The sequence below is a fragment of the Acanthochromis polyacanthus genome, chromosome 20 (assembly GCF_021347895.1).
Source record: "Acanthochromis polyacanthus isolate Apoly-LR-REF ecotype Palm Island chromosome 20, KAUST_Apoly_ChrSc, whole genome shotgun sequence".
In the NCBI taxonomy this organism is placed as follows: domain Eukaryota; kingdom Metazoa; phylum Chordata; class Actinopteri; family Pomacentridae; genus Acanthochromis; species Acanthochromis polyacanthus.
The window spans coordinates 13,715,913-13,735,308 of NC_067132.1; the positions used below are offsets into that span (position 1 = coordinate 13,715,913).

Consider the following 19,396-nt stretch of genomic DNA (forward strand, 5'->3'; position numbering starts at 1 on the left):
ATAGAACAAATCCACACAATAGTTGATTGTATGTGTGTGTGTGTGCGAGTTTATATGAACTCTGCTGTGACCTTTAGCTGCAGTCGAATAAAAAATGTCTCGCAGGAAGAACTAAAACCAAGAATTATAGCGATGTGTGCGCGTGTGTGTGTGTTTGAGTAAAATAGATAGAGACAGACAAAGACCTCATTAGGTCTAGGAGGTGTCCTGTCTAGACAGTGTGATGACAGGACACAGAACTTCTGTTTAATGTTTCCTCCTCCCTCTGCTTCCAATACACCCAGCACACACACACATCACCTGCTCTGCCTCGAGGGACATGCACACACACACACACACACACACACACACACACACACACACACGTGTATTTGCACATTTGATCATTGTCAAGTAATTATAGAAGCATTTAAGTGCTTTTTAAAATCATTGTCAGTCTGTGCACTTTGTTTATCGCTGTGTCGCCGTGATAGCGCTGGAGAGCACCGAGAAAACTGTGAATCGCTTCTTGTGAACTGGGTAATGTTTGTTTAATGTGACACATGCCTGAGATTAATGGCCCATGAAGTGTTTAAAGCATGGATTCTGTGCTGTTTGTTACTAGGAGCTGACTCACACGAGGCGGTAAAAATGACCCATTTCCTTCCATAGTTTTATCCAAAAAGCAGCAATTTTCCTGTTTCTATGTTTAGAACTGCAGCCAAAGAAGCATCTCGAAAAATCTCACCGTTCATCAAATTATTTCCAGGGAAAGAACTATCTTTTTGCGTCAACTCATCTTAACCGCTGAATGTTGTAATCTAGAATAGGCAGCCATTCTTTAGAAATGGAAACTGTGTCCCAAGAAAAGCTGAGAAAGCTGGTAAGTTACATCCAAGAGTGTCTTCAGTCGAGGTTAGATCACTCAGTCAAGTCTTCAATCACATATCTAGGCACACATAGAATTTTATCTCAAAAAGGTTTTGAGTTTTTTCACACTGTGCTGACATGACTTCTACCTCTAGACCACAAAAAGCTTTTAAAATCTAAAAATTAAACAAAACTGGACGTAGGATTTATCAAATGATGACAAAATCAACACCACTGCCCTAATTTGACATTTCATTTCAGCCGTTCCATAGCGATATGTCGTATTTAGTCTTGAAGCTACCCAGCAGTGGATGTTTGTGTGTGGGGGTGCGTGTGTGGTGGTATGTGCTGCTTTGATGCTGGTTCTCACTCTTCACATACAGATAAGATAGGCTCTGGCAGCAGCAGTAGCAGAGACGCGCAGAGATATGGACACCTTCGGGCCTTATCACCAGAACCATCGCACTCTGAAGGGACCGTGAAGACATAACACAGGTTAGGGTGAGAGGAGTGACGGGAGGAAAAGACAGGCAATAAAGATTTTAAGGAATTTTGTTTCAGCTCACATTGAGGCTCAGCTGTACTCTGCAGGACCACATGTCATACTTTACATATTCCCAAACCTGTAGTCGAGCATTGAAGTACTGCATGCACTGTCCAGACTCTAAGTGTTTTGACAGTTGCATGTTTTTTGCCTGTTACATTAGAGTGCTCAGTCTCAGCTTGAGTAGGTTTATTATGTAAGGGTTCAACAGTAATTGGACTTTTTTGCTGAAACGCTCACACATAGACGGACTTTATGGAGAGCTGCCATTTGGATCGAGGTGCAGTTGTCGGTAAATATGACGAGCAAAGATGTGACCTTGCGAGAGAAGAAAAAAACATTGGCTCGAAAGTTATGTGGACTAAAAAATCAACCACTGTCAGAATCAGATGAAGTTTTATTGCCAAGTATGTTTTTGCATACAAGGAATTTGATGGTGTTTTGGTGCACAACAGTAAACATCTCGAAATCTGTAAAAGGAGGATGAAAACAATTCAAGTGCAGCATTTCAGTGCATTTTAAAAGCTGCTGTTGTTGCCAAACCCAAGGGGAGGGGAAAAAAAGCTTCTTAGGAAAAATGAAGGTTTCATGGTTGGTTGAATATCTGAAAAAAATAAAATAAAATTTCTTGACCAAATTTGCACCGTCAGATGGCCCTAAATTCCAAAATGAAGGGGAAAAAAATGTGGCAATGGTTTGGACTGAAGTAAGACTAAAAGTGTAACACAGATTTATACTGTACGCTTTAAATATCAGTCAAACCAGGTGTGGTTATTTTTGACCCCAGAGGACCAAAAGGTTAAATACGTGTGCACAGAAAAAAACGAGATAAGAAATGAGATGATCAGATGTTACCTTTTTTTTTTGGTGAATTGAAGTGGAATAACATCACCAGCAAAGGCAGCAAAAGCAAGGAATTCTACGAGTATTAGAAATATTATATTATTAGGAATGTGCAAGGTTACATAGTAAGTAATGGAAACAACTTGAAATGTGCAAAAGGATAAACTATACTAAAACGATGGAAGAAGTTCACGGCCCAAAGCACCACGTTATCTCACAAACATGGTGATGCTTGTTTTGTCATGAAACACTACCATTCACTACCATACACTACCATTCAAAAGTCTCACTTAGAAATGTCCTTATTTTTGAAAGAAAAGCATTTTTTTTTCAGTGAAGACGACATTTAATTAATCAGAAATACAGTGTAGACATTGTAAATGTGATAAATGACTATTCTAGCTGGAAATGACTGATTTTTAATGGAATATCTCCATAGGGGTACAGAGGAACATTTCCAGCAACCATCACTCCTGTGTTCTAATGCTACATTGTGTTAGCTAATGGTGTTGGAAGGCTAACTGATGATTAGAAAACCCTTGTGCAGTTGTGTTAGCACATGAATGAAAATGTGAGTTTTCACGGAAAACATGAAATTGTCTGTGTGACCCCAAACCTTTGAACAGTGGTGTAGCTGCTAGTAAAACAGGTAAACTGATGATGTCACTGCTGACAAAAGCTGCAGGATGAATGAATAGGTACACTGGAGCATTGTGTTTGGTCAGATTCAGATAAATACTTACTGGATTGCACTCAGCTGGATGCTAAACATACAGGAAGTGAGGCTTTTAAAGAGAAGATTTGCAATTTCCTAAAGACCAAACAAATGACAGAGAATGTGACTGCTTTGAAGCCTGGGAGAGCATCACCGGGAAATGTATCTGCTGATATCTGTGGGTTGAACACTTTAGGCTGCCATTGACTGCATATTTTACCTTCAAAGCATTAAATAGGATGATTTTGTTTTACTTCATCCTTTTCCCTTAACCACTAAACTGTGAACTCTGTCCTCAAACTAAAGCTGAGACTTGACACAAATATGTCATCACCACTGTTTTATGTCAAACTGAATGTGAAAAGCACAGATCCAGAAGTACAAAAAATGCGCAACTGTCCAAACACTTACGGTCTCTATTTTCCAAGTGTTCATCTCAGACAAAACAGCCATTGCGCAATTTGTCTGCGGCAATAACAGGAAGATGAAGCCCCATCATGTAGCCAGTTTCAGCTTTCACCCTCCTCTCCTCTTCAGGCGCGTACTTGCTGTTTCCCTCTCCATCGTCAGGGGTCGTGCCTCAACTGGACATTCACTCAGCTGTGAGGGAGCAGACATACATCTCATTTCTGGATGCGTAAATGTGTGATCCATGCGCCATCACAGCTGATTGGACAGTTCCACCGACCTGCAGCTGGTCAGTGTGTTTATAGATGTGATCCAACATTGCTCTTGACAACACATATGAAGAAGTAGGTTCGGATGAAGTGGTGTGACACAACTTGTGAAAGGATCCAGGCGCATTAGGAGTAACACAAAAGCAGGGAAGACTTAACTTGACGAGTTTATTAGAACAGACAGCAGTTATTCCGCAGCGAACAAAATATGGAAATATGATGTTAGACTTGTCCTTGTAGCTTAAAGAGCTCCACCTCTGGTTAAGTGCGCACGGAGTGGGCGGTTTCTGGACACACACACACACTCACACGCGCACGCACGCATATTATGGACTGCAACCTGCTGATTCCTGTTAGACTCTCACACAGCCTGTAGGAGCAGGGGACCGTCACTGAGAGCAGCTGAAGGACGCCTTTTGTCAGTGCGCAGCTTTTGGAAAGTCACACATCTTGGAGAGTAAAGAAAACATCCACTCAAGTTAAAATGGCTTCTATCAGAGGAGTTTTTCTTGTTTTCCTGGTGGATGTCGCATCAAACGGTGTCTTCTGACCGACTTACCGGAGCGCTCAGAATAAAGTTTCACATGCTGCACTTTATCCTGAAGCAGCAAAGCGCGCTACGGGAATCAGAAATGAAAGCAGGAGCGACACTATTATGCGCATTTTGCTTTAGGGAGTATTTCAAATGGCTTGATACACGACTCTTTTTCTGCTTTTGATCCGTGGTTCAGCACATACCAGCGCGCCCCGACGGACTTTGGTTACCAATACGCGCGTTTTGCATTCGGGATTTCGGCGACTGAAGCTCCAAGCCAGGCACACTTGGGACTCCGGAGAGCACAGCGGGACAACAACATGACCGGCTGCTGGCTTGCCTTGGTTGGATTGTGGTGGAGCGCTTATTACTGCACGATGACGGTCGCGGGGAGTAATTATTCACTGGATGGAAACAACGAGGTGCACCCTGGGTTCATCCACCGGCGGCTGCGGACGCACGAGAAGAGGGAGATGCAGAAGGAGATCCTGTCCATCCTGGGACTGCCGCACAGACCGAGACCGCATTTGTCGCACGGAAAGTACAACTCCGCTCCACTTTTCATGTTGGACTTATACAACACGATATCTAGCGAAGAGAAAAGCCAAGTGGAAGGGATGCTGGACCGGTATCAGTCCATGCGGACGACCCAGAGCCCTCCTCTGGCAACGTATCAAGAAACTGCCTTTCTGAATGATGCAGATATGGTGATGAGCTTCGTTAATTTAGGTGAGTTACTTATTTTATTTTGCTGTTAATTTTTCGTGCGTAATTGTGACTTACGTGAGGTGGTTTTAGCAGAATTGCAGAAAATGATTCAGAAAATGGTGAACAGGTGTTGCAAGGAAGGGTGAGATGAGATGAAACAAACGGGGCAGAAAGGATTCTTAAATAACACTGATTTATTGACATATTATTTCCATTTTCTATTTTATCTATCTACCCTGTTTCCACATCGGACCTGTACACCTGTAGCTGCCCCGCTCCCATCGCTCAGCACAGGTCACTGCGCACAGCGGACGCACCGTTACGCACACTAAGGATCATGAACTACCCCACTGTGTGAACCGCATTCAGGGCACATAAGTCACTCATCTCCTTTGTGGTTCGAAAAACTGATGAGATCTGTATTGTTTCGCCGTAATTTATTGTTACACGTCCTCTCTCCGGGCAGATTCGCCCTCCTCGCCTCATTTATGAGACCGAAATTCTGTGGTCAGTCCTGCTGTGCAATCTGCTTCATGATTTATGCCGTTTGCGTGGAACATGAACCTAGTATCCTCAGCAAACCATCAACCACCACCGCTGGTATTTGTGTATAAAGGGCTATTCCTGCCGTTGACCTCCAATGCAGCAAGTTGCGGTTTCTGTGCGTAAATTGCGTCGCATTGTTTGTGTTTCCCAAGCAGATTTGCCTCTAATTAGCTCCAGTGATGATAAAGAGGGACACTTTAATCATAACGAGTTTGGAACATAAAAGCTCAAAGCCCTTCCTTCCATTAGCAGCTCCAGTGTTTACTGGGAGACTCTAAACAGAGCGCCTAAAGATAAACAGAGGCGCTGCCAGAGTCAGACGCTGCTGGATAAGAGGGTTTAAATCCAGATTGATTGTCAGGCTTCTTGGGAACTAAGGCTATTGTCATATTCTGGCCATGTGAGCAGTGGGAATGTATCACTGCTGAAGAATGCAGTCTCATGTTTTTTTTTCTTCTGACTTCAGCTTCTCCTGAAACAAGAGGTCCTTTAAATATTTGTACCCCTCACCTTTATAAACCATTTAACAGTCACTCAATACAACAAATGAAGAGGAGAATTAGGTTGGAGCGGCGCAGTTAGAAAATGCTTCTCTCCTTATTGGTCCTCTGAGTATTGGTGTTGCAACATGTAGTGATGAAAACCAGATATTCAGACAGAAGGAGGCTGTCGTTTGGGGCTCAAATATCGAAGCCCCTCTGTTGGCTTCTGTGGGGGAGTGTGATGGTGGCGGCCTGGTGTTTGTGTGTCTGTGGTTTTGGTGCTCCTTTGCTGTGTAAGTTTGGGTTCATACTCCTGTGTTGTTGCACATCTGGCTCTCCACTTTGATTAATCACGTCCTGTGCATCTTTTGACGATTCCCTCAGATTTCTGCGGTGACCAGGGGATTAGGTTGCCATCTCCTCCAGCCGTACACAGAGTCCTAACCGCCCTGGAGGAGGGACGGCTTCCTCCCCGAATGTGATTGTAATTAATGTTGGACAGGCCAAGGCTTTCCATCTGCTTTGCAAATAAGGCCTTGCACGACTACCGTGTGTCATCGCCATCCGATTAGTTTTTAATGCGTCTTTTTGCTCGATTGGAGCGATTTGTGTGGAGCCACTTATCGAGCTGTAGAAGAAAGGGGCCTGAAACACTTCTGGGTGGTCCTGCTTGTTTCAAAAGTAGCCCCAAAAATCTGGATATCATGTGTGGCCTGAGTGAAACTACAAATTAGAAATAAGATAAATGAAAGGAAGAAAAGGGAAGAAGCCAAACAATCTGTCTGAAACCATTTGAAGAATACAGAGCTAGATCTTCCAACGCAGGAAAGACTGAGCTCCTTATTTCACAAATATTGTTCACTGAAAGACACCAAAACAAGATAGTCTGTCAAATCAAAAATGACAGAGACTCTGTTTACACTGAGGACCTGATTTAAAACTGGACTCACCTGCCTATATTTGTAAATCCTCCCTATGTGTAGATAGGCAAATGTCAAACTCCAAACTGAACCCAAGCAAAAGAAACAATGGCAGTGATTTAAACTCGGGTTTAAACTGATGTCTTTCACAGCCAGCTGTGGCAGTAGCACAGATAGACAGCTCATTTTCTGCGGGTTTCCTCTTGGGGCACTGCTAGATTTAAGAGCCCCTGCGTTACATCCAGTCTCAAATGCACTCTCTGCAAACCATATGCCTCTTCATCCCCCTCTGAATGATTCATGAAGACTTCTCGTTCAGTCATCCGTTCTCGTTTGCTTTCATCACTCGTTCAGAATGACCCGTTGGACAAAAAAAAAACTTAGAAAAAAAATATAAGCAGAGCAAGTTGTGGAAAACTTCAAATTGCGGGAGTAGAAGCACATTTTCCAGCTCCTTTTTCATCTTCATTCCTAGAATAGCACGTTCATCACTGTTTGCCTTGCGGACGTCCTGCTTTCCACTGAGGTCTAGTGAAGTGACACTGTGTGCTGTATGACTCATGCTGTGTGACTCCGTGCAGCTCCGAACATGTCCTAAATCTCAGCAGGGTCCTCAGGTAATGGCACTGATTACTGTTAACTTAGAGTTAGGGCCTGTACATGCTTGTTTGATGCAGATTTTAGCAGAACTTTGCGTTTGACATCAGGCGATTCTTCAGTTTTGCTTTAAAGAGGAAACTGTTATCATCTTTGCATGCAAATCTATTTGAAAGACTAGCTTGTATACTAAATTTTGCAACCTTGAAGTCCGTCTAAGAGCCATCTTTGTGTGTAGTTATGAATCTTTTCCATATTCAGGTTTAACGAGAACACTTGTTTAGACATATTAAGTGGAAAAATGATGACCTTCCCTTTTCATCTGCTGTCTCTGGTAACAAACCTCCTATAAATCTTTCACAAGGTAATATATTGTGGAGTAAGTGACTGATAGTGAGGTTGAATCCCAGTGGAAAACAAATACAACAAGTCAATGCTCACTCAATTAATGAGGGGTGACATATTGCTGTACAAATATCCACAGCCACAGTGAGGGCTAGAATAGCCAGCAGGGGAAAATGTGCTATTCCTATCAGGTTTGGTTTTTGTGGTTAAGCTGTTACCTTGTGGTTTTGGTGAGTCAAAGATGCACAGAAATGCTTCTGGTTTCATGGGTTGCAGAACAGGAACTCCAAATGTTGTTCCTGTGTCATCTGCATTTAACTCTGATGAGTTTACTGCACCAGAGCTCTGCCGTGCCAGCCAGACAGACAGGTGCGGAGGCCTCGCCAAGCTTGGCTCGCATGTAGAGGGTAGCCAAAGCTCCCGTTGGTTGTTTGCTCTCCCATCCCTCTGTTTGTCTCCTGGGAGGTACGAGGGGAAATATCCCATAATAATCCAGGAAAATCCATTGACGGTCTTTGGGGACTGTTTTATAGCACATTCACGTGCTGCTCGGATGAGAAGGATGGAGTTGGGAAGTCGTTCTTCTGACTTTTGGTGTGTTTATGTGCATGGGCTACAAAAAAAAACATTGACTACAAAGACGAGAAGTTGCATTTTATTGCTCAGAGTATTTAAATAGCACATTGATGTCTGTTTGTTGATGCTGATGCTACTCTACCGGACTTGTTACCAAAATTACTGCTAAGGAATAACTTTTATAACTATTCCAAGTCACTCTGTTTGCTATGAGCAACTGAAATGAAATGTTAGCAAAAATAATTTGCAATAGCTCCACCTTTCATTTAAAGTTTACGTTTACTTTCAACAGGTTGTCTACCAAGCTACCACTAATTTTTCCCCCCAGATTATTTCTGACACTACACAAACACATTATGACTTTTCCTAGAATTTTTAAACACCTTTTCACTTTCAAGGGTGAGATTATTCCTCCCCCATCTTCTCCTTGGACTGCTTTCTTTTCGAAGAACCAATTTACACTTGTTATCTCAAGAGTCTCCTATCTGCAAAAACCCAGATAAAATTAATTTACGTCCAGCCATAAATGTTCTTCTTCATCAGCCAGATCGCAAATCTGATTTATGCACTGACACTTCGGAGCAGTAAAAAATATATATGAGATGAATGCATTCACTCTTTTTCACCATCTGGATAAAATGCATCTCAACTTACCTCCCGAAGTGGTTTGAAAATAGCATTTTAATATGCCTTGAATGCCTCACAAGCACATTTACACTTACCTATTCAATCTCCCCAAGATGCAATAAATGGTAAAGCATAAATAGGAGGTTGGTTTAGGTCTTCTAAATGCAAACGAAGGCCAAAATATGATCATTGTGAACCATCCATCCTCTATACACCGCTTTATCCTCATTAGGGTCGCAGGGGGTGCTGGAGTCTATCCCAGCTGTCTCGGGCGAAGGCAGGGGACACCCAGGACAGGTCACCAGTCTGTCACAGGGCTACATATACAGACAAACAATCACACTCACATTCACACCTATGGGCAATTTAGAGTACTCAATTAACCTCAGCATGTTTTTGGACTGTGGGAGGAAGCCGGAGTACCCGGAGAAAACCCACGCATGCTCAGGGAGAACATGCAAACTCCATGCAGAAAGATCCCAGGCCCACCCCGGGATTCGAACCAGGGATCTTCTTGCTGCAAGGCGAAAGTGCTAACCACTAACCCACTGAGCAGCCATTGTGAACCCGTTCCAACATTTTAGACATACTGTTTAGAGAGACCACACTCAAAAATGAAAGCCAGAGAGATGAGGAGATGTAATATAGTTTGAAAATAGTTATAAAAAGTTCTCACATTTATATCTGATCACATAAATGCTTTATTTGTAGCAGGGAGAACAGTGGCCAATTTCAGTGTGATTTCAAGGTTGTTAAGTTGCCACAATCACAGGGGATAGATGCTGTTATTGGGTACTTTTCAATGCAGACTGCTCACCGTTGTAGCAAAGCTTGGAAAAAAATACACATTTGGTATGCATCCTGAAGAAACAGATGCATTTGCACCTTGTATAACATCTGGCTGGAATGTGTCTCAGACCATCTCCCAAGGTGGTTTGAAAAAGACAGACTTCATTCCGTCTCCAGTGCCTCCTGGTTGCACTTAGACTTGGCTTCTTTCCAGTGTCTGGAAAGTGAAATTGCATGTCTTTTCCCCCGTAGCTTAAATATTATTTTTTATTATTTTACGCTATTGTGCACTTGTCTGTCATCACTGCTAGCCTCATTTTGTTCTTTCCCTCTCTCCCTTCCATCTCTGCACACCCCGTTGCGTGGCTATAGCTGAGCTGTCACTAGCCCTCCTGCCTAAGTCAACAGCCAAGCTTTCTACCAACCTACCACCCACACTTTAAAGGCAAAAACGGCAGAAAGTTTTAAGAAGTGGGTTTTGGGGAGATTAGCCGGGTCCAGACAGCCCTGGGCTTATTCAGAAATGAAGTGCCCTTATTAAATAGCTGTTTTCCTTGTCTTATGATGCCTGGCTGCATTTCTCAGCACCTAAGCCCAGGTAAGCCATTTCCTTTGCAGCGAAACGTGTCCCAAAGCCCCAGCATGATCAAATAATTAGTTGGCTTCGATCAAAGAGTCAATTGTTTGAAGCAGAAAGTAGCTTTGGAAAATTTTCACTAAATCGTCTTGAAACACTTCCTGCACAGCCTCGGAAACCAGAACAGAGGACCACCCGTCACTTCACCTCAACTTTAGGAATACCGTAAACAGCATTAGCCAAAAGTTAAGCAAGGAATTCAAGAAATGCTACAGCAGAATAAAGGATCTTTTCTGAGACATAAACTTGGCAGTTAAAACTTTCCTGCAATGGTGAGAAAAATTACATTAACAAACTACAGACCTCTGTGTTTGTTTTCATCTGTTTACAGTATCAGATCTTTCACTGCCGCTACAAATTCACTTGAACTCGCAATGATATTGAAGAATGGCCCAAGATATACAAATAATTATACTTACTGAGTTTCAGTGTTTTAAAGTGCTTCCTTTTTCTCATGTTTGGATTGTATTGGTTGTCAAGCTCACTGGCAAAACACACAGCTGCCTCAAGAAACAAACAGGGTTGATGGGGGAAACATCTCTGGGTAACCAGATTATGTCTTTTCCAGTCGGGCTTTATGTCTGTCACAGAAGATGAGGTGTTGCAGAACAACTCTGTTGTACATCTTTAAAGAACGTACGGAGTTTTTGCTTTCCTACTCTTGTGTGTGAGTGTGCTTCTGTTAAAGGAAGACTGTTCTTTTCTGCCGGTGTGTTCATAAATGGAGATGTGCAAACAGAGTTGGTCAACCTCAAGGTCAGCAGAGAAGCATTTATAAGAAAGCTTTCCATTTACACTTAAAGTCAAGTCATCTCTGTCACACACACGGCTCTAACGCCCCTCCATACACCCTCCTGCACCTCCTCGCCCACCCACCCTGATCATATCTCTCGCTCTCACGCCATAGCTCTTCAACTTGACGAGATGGCAGCAGAGATTGGGGCTAAGTACGGAGATTACACGTCTTGCCATGTTTTTTTTCTTACTCTCTTTCTGCCTGCCTTCCTCCTCCCATCACTCCTCATGTCTTCGTTGGACATTCCAGTTCAGAGCGATAGCGTCGTGGGATGGAGGAGTGTGATGAGATAAGGAGCTGAAGTGCAGCGCACTCCCTGCTGGTAACGATCTATCGAACGGAGTCGATAACCCTGGCGGAACATCTGATTAGGGCTCACTGCTCTCATTTATCACCTCTGGGTGCAGGCATGGAGGAATTTGCTCTGTTTGCTCTGTCATGCCTTGAGGACGGTGAGGGCAAGCTTTAGCTGCTTCGAACACATCTGTTATTTTCTCCACATCTGTCTGTATTTGTTTGCCCCTTTTTTTCTGTTTCACCATGTCTAATAATTATTATAAACTGTCATACATTTGGTTGGTGTTGTGGCCCCTTGTCTTTCATAGTCCTGCATGTTTAGTGATTGTTGTAAGCCCTTGTTTTGGTACATGTGCATCTGAGTGTGTGGGTTTGTTCTTAAAACAAGGGGAAGGAAAGAAGAAAGGGTGTGTGTGCATTTTTAATTATCTCTCCTGCTAAAAGGGTTGTAAAACTGTCAGCCTTTGTCTTGTGTTTAAGTGTCTTTGAGGAGGCCACACAGAGGAGATCATTAACCAGGAATTAGTGTTTGTGCGTGCGTAACGTTGTGTTTGTATCACTCAAGTCTGTGAAGTAAAGAGACAGAAACAGTATGATATGAGAAAACAAAGTTTTTCTTTGTTTTGATTCGTGTATTTTCCCTGCTTTCTGAGGTTTTTTTTTTTTTTTACTACAAATCAAACCAAAACCACTAAATCTATTCTGCTGAAAGTAAAAAATCAACTGCTGTCAGTGTTTGAGTTTATGTGTATGTGATAAGACTTGGAGTGGCTGTAAGAACAAACTGCAGGATAATCTAACTGTAACCTACTTCCCAGTAATCATCATCTTTATGAGTTACATATAGTGGGAGGAAACAAATGTGTGCCATAAAAATAAGTCTTTACGCCCTGGTGTTCTGGCTTTAGCAAGTTCAGGAAACACTGCTTTATTGTAGTAGTAAACCATGCAAGCAGTTCAGCTGCAGTTTTCAGCTGATCACATACATTCATACTCTTTTTCTATCGATTAGTGACTACTTTATGGATTTGTGAATTTATCTAAATCTAATTAATCTAAGTTATTAATTTATCTCCAACAAATTAATCTGCATCTTCCAGAGCAGCACCCGTGTCTGTTCAGGTACTCATGCACTGTGCTGGTGGTGGTGTTCTATGTTCTGGAATCTTGCACATTGTACAAAACCATCTTTTTTCTTTTGTCATAATTTGAAGGACTCCCATGCTTTTGAAACTTTGAATCTTTGGAAGCATTTACACTTAACTGAGTCTTACACTGCTCCAGCCGTCATTATCTGAAACGTTGGCGCAAAGTCCACCCGTCCATGATGGTGAAAAAAAAAACATGAATCATATTTGTTAGAAATAAAACCTAGAAAGGTTGTGTCAATGCATTTTCAGTCCTGATGCCATTGAAAATGCAGACTGCTGCACACGTGACAAACCCAAAATGCATTTTACACTTCAAGTCTGTTTTCTAGAATCTCATATGTGTATCTACGGTCATTGTGTTTTAGACTCTGAGCTCTTTTGAAAACACTGCTGACTTACTCTTCAGTTCTGTGCCTGTACGCCTCTTGTGCAGATAGGCATGAAGAACTTGAGCAGCTGATGCTAACATCCTGCTCATGCTGTGCCTTTAATGAAGACACGATGTAATTTCTTAAATCTGTACACTTCACATTTCCTTTTCTAACACCAAGTATTTGCCTTTTATCCACACTCTTGACTACATATTGTCATTTTAGAAGTTTAGGAGGAATAATACTTATTAATAGTACTTTTTTTCACTTCAATTTTACTCAATCAGATATATTTTTATTTCTCAAATGATTCTTTCCCTGACATCGTTTGAATCTTCATGATGACTCCATGGCGATGCATTAGATGATACACGACATACTACAGGACACAACTTTCTTGTAAACACTTGGCTGGTATGTCTTTGGAATTTCAGTGTTAAAAAAGGTTGCGAACCTGTGAACTGCTGAACTCCGCCTCAGTGCGTCCTTGTGTGCCCAGTAAAGCCCAATCATTACCATAGTGACCTCATAATTTGCTGCCAGAGAGGCTCGTTCTGGTAATGGAGATGACCGCGGCCGACAGGAATGGCGTTAATGTCACGGTAAACATTCCTCCTATCACATTCTTCTGTGAAGCCACCAGGAAACCTGCGGGGTTTAATCTCCGATCAATGAAAAGGAAAAGCAAGAGAGACAAAGGAGGGAAAGAAAAACGGCACAAGCAGAGAATGCTTGAAGGGTGAGAAACTGTAGGACAGACGTAAAGTGATTTAAAGCCTGTGGTGACCTTGAAGGAGCAGAGGGAGGGTGGTGTGTGTACGTGGGTCTGTTTTTTGGAGGCTGCATCAACACATTTATGAGTACATACATGCCTTTGTTTTTATTTGCAATTTGTAGTTATTTCATTGCCAGGACAAGTAGAAATATGGTGGGATCCTTTATATCCATGCTAGTGGTTTGTCAGTCAGTGTGTCTACCACTTTTGGTCCTAAACCCCTACTGACGGATTGCTGGGAAATTTCATGAAGGCAGTCATGATCTCCAGAGGATGAGTCCTACTCATTTTGTTGATCCTCTGACTTTTCCTACAGCATCAGCAGGAGCTTCACATGCTTTGGTTTGGAGTATATTAGGTGTCTTCATAATGACTATTTTCCTAATGAATTCAACAGAAGTTCACATTTAGACCAGTCTGACATTTGTTAAAAAATGTTCAACATTGAGCACAATTCACTAACAGGGTTAAATTTATCCTAAAAATAGTATGTGCAGTTAATTAACCCATTAAGGTCCGCTTTGAGATGCGCTAAAGTATTTCGCTGCAAACTCGATGATAGATTAGATTCTCATGAATCCGCCGGTATAAACCACTTTCAGATGTGATTACCACAGCGGGTAATATAAACACATTTGTCCGACAAAAAACAAATATCCATCCATCCGTTCTCTATACACGGCTTTAACGCACACAGCGCGACTCACATTTCCGGGTTCATTATTACACACAGATGAAAATATTCCACAAAAAACGGCCATAATCCAACCTTGGACATCCAGACGAAACAAGGCAGTAAAATATTTTGTCCAAAACATGTCTTGAACTCGGTATATACTCCACGAATAGGTCGTTTTCGAGGAAATGCACCTCGCGATGCGCGTTCAATATTCCCTGTATTTCTCGTCATATTTTTATTTACAAATAAAATATTAGCGATTTTTTTGTACTGAAAATGGCTGGAATTGACTGTACCTTATAGGGCTACAAAGCACTCAAAACCATCAATCACATTCTTCAATAACTGAATCGTAGCTTAAATGATACTGAAAAGTGTGAAAGTGTAGAAAAGCATTACAGTTTGAGGGTTTACATGCTGGTTTATTCAACACAGCCTGCATGCGACTTTGTTTTTATTTATTTTTAACCAAAATCCTGCCAAGCTGCCCTGGATTTACGAGATATCATATGTCCGAAGTTCCACTTTGCTGGTTTGCAACATCCAGACGTTAGTGTACGTTAAAAACTGCATTTTGTGTTTTCTTGAGTTATCTTTGTCTTTCATTAACAAAGCTAGAATGTTGTCCTCGGCCAACATTCTAGAATGGTGTAAGATTCTAGAGAGTTGTGGGTTTGATAATGTTGTTTGAGGCCAACACTCTTGAATGCTGTAAGATTCTAGAATGTCTTCATACATCACAATTCTAGAATGCTGTCTTAGGCCAAAACTCAACAGTGTTCTAAGATTAGAGAATGTCACCACACACCAAGATTCAAGAGTCTTGTAGGATTCTAGAATGGTGTCCCAAGCCAACATTCTAGAAAATTGTAAGATTATAGAATGTTGTCTTGGCCAAGATTCTAGAATGTTGTTAGACTTTAGAATGTCATCATGCACCAAGATTCTACAGTGTTGTTGGATTCTAGAATGTCGTCATTTACCAGGATACTAGAATGTTGTAGAATTGTCAGATGTTGTAATTCAACAAGATTCTAGAATGTTTTAGGATTCAAGAATGCTGTCATTGGCCTTTGCAATGGCTTTGTAAACCTTTCCATCCTTTTTCACATAGGACAAGTTGGGCTGAATAGCATTTTTCCTTAAAAAAGTGACATCATCATTTTTAAAAAATGCTCATAATTAGGTAAACAACTAGCAGGAGTAGCAAGATTTAATTGTTGAGTAATGGTACACTTCAGGATTCCTTTAGGATCTAGTTTAGTAACTTTCATATCCCCTGACTTCTCATTATGTTCTAGAATCCAATCAAATTTAAACCTATCTGTGTATTTCTTAGATTTATTACAAATATCCATCCATCAGTCCATCCATTCATCCATCATGGGAGGGCTCTAGTTTGTACCTGCTGACTTATGGTGAAGGCAGCAGACACCCTGGACAGGTCACCAGTCTATCACAGGACTACAATGTTAGCATATTCACACGCTAAACTAAAGTAGTGAACATGTTAGACTTCATACCTCCCTAACACTAGCTTCTCACCAGTGTCACTGGGGACATGCTCGCATTTAGACATTAGCATTTAGCTCTCAGATTTTATCATTTGTTGAACTGTAATTTACTTTTGTTGATGAATAACTGACCCATAACCGACTTGTTTATACTTCAGTGATTTACCCCATTTTCCAGAATGCTTTTCAAGAACTTCCTGAATGGTTATGAACCTGTCGCGTTGAGTGGGATGTTGATGAGAAAACAAAAATAAGGCAACAAATCTTACTGCACCTGTGCTGAAATATATTGTCGTTGGACATTTATTTTTACAACTTAGAAAAATAGACTCCTTCAGTACACAATGGACAAGGAAATGTAAAGTAAATCAACAACAGCTATTTATTTAACAGTGGTAAGTGTGTTTGGGTGGAGTTTTCCTTCAAGGTTAGGGTCAAGGGTCAAAGGATGAATGCAGTCGATCACTCCTGCCAGTTCTCACTGCACAAATACAGACATATGTGAGTCTGTTTGTGTGTCTACACTGATAATTGGAGTGTATTTGAATGTACTTGTTAGACAAGCAGGAGCCCCACTTTGTTATACAAGAAGTGTCCATCACACAGTGGTGGCACAGAGAAAGCTGCACCCCTCGGCCCCTCACATGTTCCCAGGCTGGCCGTCTCTCTAAAGAGGACGTGCCTGAAACAACAACTTTGGGTCCGCAGCGAGAAAAGGGCCCCATGTGAGCGCAAATGCTCCTGACCCTCCTGGGCAAGTAGCCTCCCTTTCTGCCGTGGTGCCGCTGACAAATTTACGAGCCCTAGGCTGACCCACGGGCTGACTTTCCAAACATGATACTGACAGGAAAACAGTCGGAGATGGGAGGGATGGAGGGAGGCAGGGAGGAAGAGTGAGATGAGAGAAAGGCTACAAAGGAGGAAGAGAAGTGAGATGTGCATACTGTTTTTATCAGGGAATAACGTGCACATCATTTTAAAGTCTAATCTACATCTTGTAACTCGAGGCATCATTAGAGAAAGAGAAATAAGTAAATACAAAGAGGAGAGAGCGTTAGGAGGTAATGCAACTGTAAAAACAGTCTGGTGAGAAAGAAAGAAGCTGAAAAATGATGGTTCTATTCATATCTCAGCGGGTACAACAGTGCACGAGTATGTGAAGATGTCAGAGGTTTGACTCCCAGTTGAGGCCACCGATAACAGAAATGCATCCACTCCCAGTGCCGTGAGGCAGTTGGGATTAAAGGATCTTATCACTGAGGATGTGCAGGGGAAACTCTGCCCAGTCCTTCCTCCTGTACGGACACTTTCCACACCTCCAAGCAGCCAGTCTCCTGGATACCTTATCTGACTGACCGTTTGAAAGTGAAGTATGAATCCTTTCCAAGAAGAAGCCCCCCCATTTATTAATTTTTATATAATATAGTTAGTATGGTCAGAATAGTTCTATACACACTCGCACTGCAGGAACTGATCAGCTGGTTTTGTGTACATGCTTTCATCTAATTAACAGAAAATTACGTTTCTTCATTCAGTTTATGAGACAAATCTGTGCTCAGTCTTTTTCATCATTAACTTTTTGCTCTTTTCCCGTTATCTGTTATGTTACCTCCATATAGACAGAATAATGCATGGATAGACTGAGCTCCGTGAATTTTTCACTACATTTCAGTGAAAATCTGAGTGAGAACTTTCCGCTCAGCCCTGCTTCCTAAAAACTGTATTTTTTTGCAGCTACACTACATTCTCAGTTGAATTTTGAGGGAAATGTATTTTCTGTGTCACAAATACATTTCTCTTGAACATGTCTGTACGTTTTTTTACTTTACTGTTGCTCCTTCTAAACCAACCAATTATATAGCTGGAGAAGCTTTAAACATGTTGTAAAATGGTCATATTTTAACCCAAACTATGATATCTAAAGTCCCACATGGACCATGAAACCCAAGCCTCCTGGGTGAAAGTCCTGCTGTAGACTCTTGTCCAAGTGTTTCCCACAACTTACCTTTTGGGGAAAAAAGACATTCTTCTGTCAAAATGTAAATAAAAAAAAGCAGTTGAGTTGTATCAGAGTGTAATTTTTGCGAGATGGGGTTGTTCAGCTGATTAAATAGCGTAATTGTTTTGTTTATGTAACAGATTGAAGCTAGATCACGCCGCATTCCTCAGATAAATGAAAAGAAGAACTGTGAGAGAGTTGGCTGTCTTTCAGATAGTCAAAGTTGCCATCTTAAAGGATAATTCCTCTTTATTACAAGGTGTGTCTAGTTTGAAGTTTTATATGAGAAAATTCTGCTGCCTTTTCAAATTAAAGGTAAAGTCAGTGACTCAACTCAAACTGTCAAATTGAGCAAATATCTCCTCATTCTGGACATTATATAATAAAGCATGTTTACTCAAAATGTATCAGACACTAATTATATGAGATAGCTCATAATAGATAATTGCAGTTTAAACTGGCAAAGCTTCACTCATAACACTCATTTAAATAATGATTATTTGTCTGGTGCACAGGATCTTGAAAAGTGACTCTGCACAACTGTTTAATTTCCTCTAAAGTGTTTTAAACCTAATGACGGGCTGCATTTTTTATCTGGGGCTGTTAGTCTGCACATCTGCAGACTGTTATGAACTCCCACAATGAAACGTTAAAACTGATCAGTAAATCATTGCTCATTTAGTCTGACAAATGTTTGCAGAATTCATTTAGAAGTCCTAAACACACACTAATATCGTTGGCTGTCCCACTTTGCAATAAGATTTTCTTCTCTGCTAATGCATCCACCACCTTTCAGTACTTTGCACAATATAAAAGTTTGACCTTGAGCAAATCTCTTGAGCTAAAGCAAGAAGATTTACTCTTTAGATGTTATATTTTCCACTCAATGCTTTAATGATTTGTTCAGAAGCATTCATAACCGTATTAACCTCCTGTTTATATCACGGCATTTAGTTAATTGTGTTTAATGGAGTCGTTCCCACTTGGTCCGACCATTCTGCTGAAATAACTCAATGTCATTTTAAAAAGCACTTAAGATGTGCATTTCTAGCTTTCAATGAGAAGTCAGATAACTTGCAGAAAGCCAAAGTTTTCTACACTTTCATTTCACCAACACTGTGCTGACATCGTGGACAGATGTATTATTAGAAACCTTGATTATTTTTCTCCTGATTTTCCTCAAGGCTCACCTGCTTTTTGAATATCCAGGTATCTAGTTACCGTCGCTGTTTTTGGAGCTGTGCCTGTGTGTAAAACAAGCAGTAGGTCTTACATGTAAGTCAGCCCAGGGGGGAGATTGTAGCCGGCCCAGACTGATTTATCAGTGGATCATATGCTCTGACTCTAAGCCGCTGAAATGCGTTGTGGTCACCGCGGACTTTCCAAAGGGAATCACACTGAGGTTCGACTGTCTTCATGACAGA

At 41.4% G+C, this 19,396-nt stretch overlaps 1 protein-coding gene across 1 annotated transcript in view; it reads left to right on the top strand.

Moving 5' to 3' along the window:
* The first annotated feature begins 3,675 nt into the window (after positions 1 to 3,675).
* The window catches only part of bmp6 (bone morphogenetic protein 6), a 68,488-nt gene continuing 52,767 nt past the window's right edge, over positions 3,676 to 19,396 (top strand). Inside the window, exon 1 of the mRNA XM_022198944.2 lies at positions 3,676 to 4,892. Coding sequence (XP_022054636.1) covers positions 4,484 to 4,892 — 409 coding nt within the window. The 5' untranslated portion in view covers positions 3,676 to 4,483. The remainder of the gene's footprint in view (positions 4,893 to 19,396) is intronic.